This window comes from Lathyrus oleraceus, chromosome 2, assembly GCF_024323335.1.
Source record: "Lathyrus oleraceus cultivar Zhongwan6 chromosome 2, CAAS_Psat_ZW6_1.0, whole genome shotgun sequence".
Classification (NCBI taxonomy): domain Eukaryota; kingdom Viridiplantae; phylum Streptophyta; class Magnoliopsida; order Fabales; family Fabaceae; genus Lathyrus; species Lathyrus oleraceus.
In genome coordinates, this window is record NC_066580.1 from 224168344 (window position 1) to 224178515 (window position 10172).

Below are 10172 nucleotides of genomic sequence, written 5' to 3' on the forward strand. Positions count from 1 at the left end.
AAAACAAAACGGTGGATAGATTCATGACCAGATGAAATGGTCATGAGGAGAAATGTAAATGAATGATTGATTGGAAAAAATTTCAGGACCAAAATCAGGGTATGACAGTTGCCCCTATTTAAATGTCCTCAACTAGAGGAATGTGAAGCAGAACCTCTTCATTGGATCATAGTGGGAGATGGTTAAATACCATGGAGACCCAGATTCTGATCCTGAAAAATGCAAATGCTAAAATATGATATGCATGGGTGAATGACTCTTTATTTCTGAATTTATCTGTTAGGGATATGATGAATCCTAACAGGGAATTTTATGCAAGACATGCAAATCTGTGGGGAATGACACACACCAATGTATCAGTGGGCCACCGGAAACGACAAAAAGGGTAGAAACTTGTTGGGGATAACAATCCAGCGGGAGAATCAGACACACACTGGGGGAGTATTCAAAGGGAAAGCTGACAAACGACACTTAGAACACCAGATTTTTCGTCAGTAAGTTCACACATGACTTACCAACAACTCAAATATACCCTTTTTTATATAGAATATTTCCACAACAGGTTCAGACATGACCTGACAACACTGGAATCATCAAAGAAAAAGTTCTTCAAGAATAGGTTCAGACATGACCTGACAATATTGGAGTAAAAGGTTCAGCAATAAGTTCATACATGACTTACCAACGCTGGGGAATATCAAAAATAGTTCTGACAGCAAGTTCAGACATGACCTGGTAACAGCAGAAAGTTCAAAGGGAGTATATTAATGGGTTCATACATGACCTGATGACAACTCGAACATCTTTGATAAATCTGGAGATTTCTCATAAGAAAAATCATCTGATCAACTTTTGGAAGATATCGTCATTGAAAGAGTCAAGACGATAACTTTCTAGGAAACACCAACGCCAAAAGGACAGAAAACTCTCTGTAGGTGCCAACAACAAATGGACCGATACCACAAACATATATCACAACCAAACTCCAAAGGATCAGTGCCAGTTACAACTGGACTTCAAATGTGCTGGTGATGACCAAACTTAAAGATGCCATTTACAGATGGATTTGAGAGATGTTGGTGATAACCAGACTTAAAAAGGATACCAGTTACAATTGGATTTGACTAATGCTAGTGACAACTAGAATTTAAGAGATACCAGTTACAATTGGACTTCAAGATTTGAGCGCCAGTTACAACTAGACTTAATAGATGATGCCAATAACAATTGGGCTTGCAAACAAATGCTGGTTACAACCAGACTTTAAAAGGGTACCAGTTCCAACTGGATTTGGAAACAGGACGCCAGTTGCAACTGGACTTGACAAAAGATGTTGGAGATATCCAGATTTTAAAAAGATACCAATTACTACTGGTCTTCAAAATTTGAGCGCCAGTTACAGCTGAATTTGACAGGTAATGCCAATAATAATTGGACTTTCAAATAAAATGCTGGTTACAACCAGACTTCAAAAAGATACCAATTACAGCTGGTCTTCAACATTAGAGCGCCAAGTACATCTGGACTTGACAGGTAATGCCAATAACAATTGGACTTATAAAGAAAATGTTGGTTACAACCAGACTTTAAAAAGGTACCGGTTACAACTGGATTTGATCAAAGACGCTGGTGACAACCAGACTTAACAAACGACACAAGTAACAACTGGACTTAGAGGTCATGGGATAAAAAATCAACAGCGAGACATGCAATTATGCAAATGAGCACAAAGCATACTTCGGGCTATGCATGATTTGGATTTTTCTTATGTGCATGATATATGAATGATCATGATTTGCAAATGCTGACAATATGTAGATTGGGAATTTAGAGAAGGATTTATAGAGGTACTAAATCCTCAACACCAACAACTCAACCAAAGGAGTGAGTAAAAATGCATCAAAGGAGGATCCATTAAGCTAAACAGTTACAACTGGCCTAGTGATCCTTTAAAAGAATGGTGAATTGTGCTCTCTAGAGATATATATTGATGATCCAAGAGAAATCTTGCAACTTGAGACTTGTGGGGAAAGACGAAAGATTTCCTTTTAATATTTCCACATGTCAAAGCAAAAATTGTGTTTCTCAATATGTTGAGAAAAAAATATTTTTAAGTTCAAATTTTCATTATTAACGAATAAATGGCATTTTGCATAACAAAGAAAATCATAGAAAAATAGCAAATGATAAAAACTGATAGGTAAACTCGTATTTATTCAAGAATGGTAGCACACCAATGGTGTAGCTCCGTGGAACGTCACAAATTTGAAAATGGCAATAGGGAAGGCTTACATTGAATCACAATGACCACTACTATCCCTAATAACAATGACTCAACAAAGCCTCGTTTCTGAAGGGAGCAACTGGATTGATCTTCCATATTTGGCTCTTTTGTGTTTATTAGTGACAACTGATGCAGTCTATGCCTTTTGTCCCTAATTTTTGCCTGGATCGCTCTTTCGGGTTTTTCAATCCACCGGGACGTTCTTTTTTTTTCCTTCCTAAGTCTCCCTTTCAGGTTTTCAACTTAGCGAGCTATTATTTTTCATTATCCCTAACTTTTGCCTCGACCGCCCTTTCGGGTTTTTAGTCCACCGAGTTTTGTTAGGCATAATATCTTTTGACTGCATCAAAGTTCACAGGGTGAATGAGCTCTTCGCCATCCATAGTTGTGAGAAATATAACACCTCTAGAGTATGCTCTTTTTACAATGTATGGGCCTTCATAATTGGGAGTCCATTTCCCACATGAATCTTTGTGTACTGGCAAGATCTTCTTGAGCACGAGATCCCCTTCCTTGAAATCTCGAGTGCGGACCTTCTTGTCAAACACGTTCTTGATTCGTTGTTGGTACAATTGTCCATGGCACAGAGCATTCATACGCTTCTCATCAATGAGGTTAAGTTGATCATAACTGTTCTGGATACATTCGACTTCATCTAGTTTGGCCTCCATCAATATTCTCATTGAAGGTATCTCTACTTAGACTAGGAGAACTGCTTTCGTCCCATACACTAAGGAGAATGGGGTTTCCCCTGTTGAAGTGCGGACTGAGGTCCGGTATCCATGCAATGCAAAGGGTAGCATCTCGTGCCAGTCTTTGTAAGTTTTCACCATCTTTTTCAGGATCTTCTTGATGTTTTTGTTGGCAGCTTCCACAACATCGTTCATCTTTGGACGATTTGGAGAAGAATTATGGTGGTCAATTTTGAAACTCTCACATAAGTCTGTCATTGTCTTGTTTTTCAAGTTTGAACCATTATCGGTAATGATCTTGCTTGGGATTCCATAGCGGCAGATAATCTCCTTCTTGAGTAAACGAGCAACCACATGTCTTGTCACATTGGTGTAGGAAGCAGCCTCAACCCATTTAGTAAAGTAATCTATGGAAACCAGGATGAAGAAATGACCATTGGAAGCCTTAGGCTCTATAGCACCAATCATGTCGATGCCCCACATTGAGAAGGGCCAAGGCGATGTCAAAACATTCAGCAGGGTTGGCGATACATGCACTTTGTCAGCATAAATTTGGCATTTATGACATTTTCTCGCATAGCTAAAACAATCGTACTCCATGGTCAACCAGTAATAACCAACTCTCAAAATCTTCTTGGCTATGGCATGCCCATTAGCATGGGTTCCAAAGGATCCTTCATGAATCTCCTTGACTAACATGTCTGCTTCGTTTCTATCCACACATCTGAGCAGAATAATGTCATGGTTTCTCTTGTAAAGCACATCATTACTCAAAAAGAATTTGGATGATAACCTCCTCAGTGTTTTCTTATCCAACAATGTAGCATCTTCTGGATACTCTTGACTTATAAGATAACGCTTGATATCATGACACCATGGTTTACCATCAGTTTCTTCCTCAATTTGTTGATAGTAAGCAGGCTCATCTCTTCGCTCGATTCGAATAAGTGGAGCTTCATTACGGAATCTGACTTGGTACATTGATGCTAATGTTGCCAAAGCGTCAGCCACTTGATTTTCTACTCTTGGGATGTAATGGAAAGTGATATTGTAAAAGTATTTTATCATCTTTACAACATGAGCACGATATGGGATCAACTTTGCATAACGAGTTTCCCATTCTCCTTTGACCTGATAGATCACCAAGGTTGAGTCTCCATGCACCTCAAGGATCTTGATTCGAAGATCAAATGCGGCTTCAATACCAAGGATACAAGCTTCATACTCTGCGACATTATTCGTACAATCAAAGCATAACCTTGTTGTGAAAGGGGTAAAGCCACCATTTGGATTCATCAAAACAGCTACCACACGATGACCACTGTAATTGGAGGAACCATCAAATGCGAGCTTCCATCGAGATCCTAGTTCTGGTCCTTTATCTGGGCCTGGGATCTCATAATCCTTTATCACCATTATATCCTAATCGGGGAAATCAAACTTCAATGGCTAATAGCCTTCAACTGGTTGATAAGCAAGAAACTCTGCTAAAACACTTCCCTTGATTGCTTTCTGGGTTATGTACTGGATGTCATACTCTGACAAGAGCATCTGCCAACGGGCAAGTATTCCAGTCAAGGCAGGTTTCTCAAAGATGTACTTTATTGGATCCATCTTCGAGATCAATAAAGTAGTATGGAAATCATGTATTGCCTCAAACGACGAGTGGCCAATGCTAGCGTGCAACAAGTCTTCTCCAAAAGCAAATATCGACTTTCACAATCAGTAAACTTTTTACTTAGATAGTAAATAACATGTTCTTTCTGACCAGTTTCGTCATGTTTCCCTAGCACGCATCCCATTGACCCTTCAAGCACAATCAAATACATGATTAATGGCTTTCTTGGGATAGGTGGATTCAAAATAGGAGGCTCTTGCAAGTATTGACAGATCTTAAAAGCTTTTTGACAATCAGAATTCCATTCGATAAATTGATCTTTTCAAAGCAATTTGAAGATAGGCTCACACGTGGCCGTCATGTGTGAGATAAACCTTGAGATGTAATTCAAACGTCCAAGGAAACCTCTAACCTCTTGCTCGGTTCATGGAGCAGGCATTTCTTGTATAGCTCGGACCTTGTTAGGGTCCACCTCAATTCCTCGTTGACTAACGATGAAACCAAGAAACTTCCCTGAACGGACACCAAATGTGCATTTTGCAGGGTTTAATCGTAGTCTAAACTTTCTAAGGCGTTCAAACAACTTCTTCAGATGGTTCATATGATCTTCTTCATTATGAGATTTAGCGATCATGTCATCGACGTAGACCTCTATCTCCTTGTGCATCATATCATGGAAAAGAGTGACAATAGCTCTTTGGTAAGTTGCCCTGACATTTTTGAGACCGAAAGGCATCACCTTGTAGCAAAATATGCCCCAAGGGATAATAAAAGTGGTCTTCTCCATGTCATCCGGAGCCATCTTGATTTGATTGTATCCAGAAAATCCATCCATAAAGGAGAATACAGCAAAACTTGCAGTGTTGTCTACCAAAGTATCAATTTGTGGTAGAGGGAAATCGTCCTATGGGCTAGCTTTGTTCAAATCCCTAGAGTCAACACACATTCTCACCTTGCCGTCCTTTTTAGGCACATGTTCAATATTAGCTACCCATTATGGGTACTTTGCCACTGCGAAGAAACCAACGTCAAATTGTCGTTTGACTTCTTCACGAATCATCAGTGCCATATCTGGTCTTGTTCTTCAGAGTTTCTGTTTTACTGGAGGACAGTCTGGCTGAAGTGGCAGCTTGTGCTCAACGATGTCGGTGTCCAAGCCTGGCATATCCTGGTATGACCATGCGAATACATCCATATATTCTTGTAGCAGCTTGACTAATCTATCTTTGACACTTGCTTCAAGTGTGGCCCCGACTTTGACTTCTTTCTTCTCTTCCTCTATGCCAAGGTTGATTGTTTCCACCGGTTCTTCATGTGGCTGAAGGGACTTGGACTCGTGCTTGAGAAGCCTTGCCAATTCGTCGGGGATGTAACAATCTTCCTCACCCTCTTCTTCCACTTGGTAAATTGGGGAGTCAAAGTTATGAGAGGGAGTAGAGTCATTGTATTCAACGGGGTTATCATTTATCTGCATGTTTGAATGATTGATTTCTTTTAGAAAAGTAAAAATAAAAATGCATAAACCTGACAGTTGTTCAAAGCTGTCTCACACCGGTAAACCAAACAGGGCTCATCTTCATCTTCAGTGCTATCTCCAATTGCATTGACCTGATCTCCATGGATGAATCCTATACTGAGGAATACTTCCTGGATACTTCGGGTGTTGTCCTTTACAGGGACTCAGGCTCCTTTCGCAACGGAAGACACATATCCCAGACCAAAGCGATCATGCTTCTCACGAACATCAATAAGCTGACCCCAACCTTCAGGGTTTCCTCCTTCAATGCTAGACTTTGTGCTTTTCAGAGAAGCGAAAGATGAACAAGCTTTCCCAACCGGGTCCTTCATCTCCGTAAAAGTGGCGTTGGCTATTTCAAGAGCTTGGAAAGAAGTTTTCAAAGCGTCCTCATCAGTCTCAATATACCTGAAGGACGAAATGTGACTGACCATAAAGTCCTCCTCTCCAGAAATAATGATCAACTAATTGTCCATTACGAACTTCATTTTCTAGTGTAAAGTAGAGGTAACTGCCCCTGCAGCATGAATCCAGGGATGCCCCAATAAGCAGCTATACGCTGGATTAATATCCATGACTTGGAAATTAATCGGGAATACATGAGGGCCAATCAATATGGACAGTTCAACCTCTCCAATGATGGTTCTTCGGGAACCATCAAAAGCTTTCACTATTAAGGCGTTGGGCTTCATAGCGGGTCCTTGATAAGATAACTTGGCGAGTGTTCTCTTTGGCATCACATTTAAAGAAGATCCAGTATCAACCAAAACTCTTGCCAAAGCATTATCTTTGCACTTCACTGACATATGGAGAGCACGATTGTGATTTTGTCCATCTTCAGGTAATTCTTCTCCACTAAAGCTTAAAGTATTGCAAGCTATGATGTTTGCAACCACCCCGTCAAATTGGTCTACTGTTATGCTTTGTTTTACATGAGCTTGGGCAAGCACCTTCAACAAGGCCTCTCTATGGTCTTGGGAGTTCAATAGCAGAGACAAAATAGAAATCTTAGATGGTGTCTGATGCAGCTGGTTCACAACCTTGTAATCGATTCTCTTGATCAACTTCAAGAATTCGACAGCATCTTCAGATTGGACCACTTCGGGTTCTTTATTGGGAGCTATAACTGTAGGTTCCTTGTCCGGGACTTGAGGAGTCATATTGAATTCAGGCGTATAGATTCGACCACTACGGGTCATTCTGCTCACTCTTGCAATATTAGTGACGTCCTCATTCGCAACTTCTGTTACTTCACCGCCTTCACATCCTTTAACGACCTTGTCCACAACGATAATTCCATACTTCCAAGGAACATCCTTGGTGCTCTCATAAGGAAATGGCATAGGCATACATATCTCAATAGGTGACGGATGACTATTTGCAGGAACCACTCTACTACTGTAGTATGAGATTTCAACTAGTTCAGGTAAATTGAAACAAGGTTCAATTACCAACACATCCTCATTCTTTGTAACGCTAGAGATTTGAAGTACTCCTTTGTTCATAAATTCTTGAATATTATCTTGCACCGTCTGACACCCCCTTGGATGTGTGGCACACTCTTCACAGTTGTCATGACGAACATCAATTAGGCCAGCTTCCACCAATCAGACGTGGAATGCTACCAAAGGAGTCTTAACATCATCAAGCTTCTCAACCATAACACCAACAGAGGCATCTTCAATGGAATTTATTGCAGGGTTTCCATGGGGAGGAAGAGGATTGTTCTTCACATTCGGTCCCATATCCCTAAAAGATAGGACCTTGCTGTCAATCAGCTCACGAACTTTATGCTTCAGAGCATAGCAACCCTCTAGGTCATGTCCGGGGGCACCCTCATGAAAAGGATAATATGCATTAGGGTTGTACCATGGAAGCAGATGATCGGGTGGAGGTCCCATAGGTCTAGGAACCACCAAACCCTTTTGCAACAGAGAGGGATAAAGCTCAGTGTACTACATTGGAATTGGATTGAAGGTCGCCCTATCCCCTTGCCTCCTATTCTCTGAGCATTTTGCCTCGGAGCGTGAGCTCTCGGCTGTTGATAGACAGAAGCTGCTGGTGCTTGTTGATAAACTAGAGGAACAAGAGCACATTGTCTATCTGGAGCTGGTCAATAAACTGGAGGTGCTTGATAGGCCTGAGCAAGTTGTTGATTGAATGTGGGCATCACAGCGGCTACGTACGGTTGTGGGGCATACTGAACGAGATACATAGGCTGCTGATATGGAAAGGGTTGTTGAACATACTGCTATGGTGACTATTGTTGTTGTCTCCTTCTTGGAGGGACTCTTCCTTGGCCAATAGACACAACATTAGTTTCACCTTCCTTCTTTCTAGGAAACCCCCCAGAGAACTTCTTTGGATTAGCACTTGAGGTTCCATCCACAACTGCAAGCTTACCATTTCTTAAGCCATATTCAACACGGGCTCCTCTATGTCCCTATAAAGGTTTCTCCAATATATGCACTTACTCAACAACATTAGATAGGCAGTATTCTGGTCCACACCTTCAAGTGCCTGGATCCTAACATTGGCTTGTTCCAACTGATAGTTCAACCGTGTGCAACCTCTTTCCGACTCTTCAATCCTTAGCTTCTCACGTTCCAAAGCATCCTTGTATTTCTGAATTGTATTCTCAAGTTCACGAGTATGAATCTCAGAAACCAGTCTTGCTTCCATCTTCATTTCAAGAGTCAACTCCAGAGTTTTGTTGAGTTTTTGGATCCAGAGTGCAGCTTTTTCCAACTCCTCCTCCTTCGTCTTGAACACAAACTTAGTACTATATAACGTTTGTCCTAACTTTTCTCTCCTTGCCTCAGACTCCCTGACCCTTTTGTTGGAAATTTCAAGTTCTTCATCCTTCTTCTGCTGATCATCCTTTAAATTCCCATTCTCTACCGAGACTCGACCGAGCTTAATCCTCAAATCAGTATTCTCCAACTCCAACTCCTTAATATGGGCATTAAGCTTCTCCACATCTTCAGGTAATATGGGTTCTGGATCAGGAACCAACGGATAGATAGAAGGATCAAATGGAACAGGGAGTTTAACCATCTGAACCCTCTCTCTCACCCAGCAAGTATAAGGCTCTCGAGCAATGACATTTCTCTTATCCAATTCCTTACCCATTCTGATAATTGCTTGCCATGACCTCTTGATCTTCTTCACCATAGGGTGATTTGCTTCAGTGTTGCGCAAGATGAAGGGCTCTAAAGCTTCAGCTTTTGGAGGGCCATTCATAGGGTAACCATGCCACCTTAAATATAACACAGGGTTGTAGTTGATGCAACCTTTGGTTCCTATCAAAGGTACATTGGGGAAGTCTCCAATGTTGACAATAACATCCTCGGTTTCCCAATCCCTGATATACCACTTAACATGATTGGAGGTGAGAAAAGCTAACTTCTGAGAGGGCTTGAGTTCCTTTTAGACAAAAGGGCCTTCTTCGGGAATATAAGATCTAAACCAGGCATGCAACAGCTGCACACAACATCAAATGGTTCCTCCCTTCTTCTCATGACGATCATGGAGAGCATAGTGGAGGTCTGCCATGAGGAACGGTATAGGGTTACCAGAGAGGAAGATTCTCACCGCCAGGTGGTCCAAAATATTTGGGAAGAGAACTATCCCATATACCAACACAGCTAACACAACATAGAAAGCTTTCCAATTCCCTTCTTTTTCCATCTTCTTAGCTTTATCTTCCAATAACTTCCTAGAAAAACCTTTGAAAGCTCCATTCATATCCCAATTGTCCATGACTTCAAAAACATTCAGACCCAAAGCTAAAGTTATCCTCTTGGGAGGAATACCTTCATCAAACATTGGAAATGGATTATGATCCTTCAAATTCCGGCCTACAATCCTCTCAAACTCTTCCAAGGTGGGAGCCAAGTGGAAATCGGAGAATGTGAAACAATGTAGAGGTGGATCATAGAACTGAGCAATAGTCACCACGATCATCATGTCCAACTCCTCATTTAAAATGTCCAGAATTCTTCCATAGTCTTGCATAAAGATGTTGAGTTTGATCGGTGTTACTTTGGCACTCAACTTCTG

General features: G+C 41.1%; 1 protein-coding gene across 1 annotated transcript; it reads right to left on the reverse strand.

Annotated features, from left to right (window-relative positions):
* Nucleotides 1-593: 593 nt before the first annotated feature.
* LOC127122673 (uncharacterized) lies at nt 594-4392 on the reverse strand. The gene is made up of 2 exons (XM_051052974.1): nt 3739-4392; nt 594-632 (listed from the first exon to the last, which is right to left on the reverse strand). The coding sequence occupies exons 1-2, from the start codon at nt 4390-4392 to the stop codon at nt 594-596; spliced, it is 693 nt and encodes a 230-aa protein (XP_050908931.1).
* Between the last annotated feature and the right edge of the window lie 5780 nt (nt 4393-10172).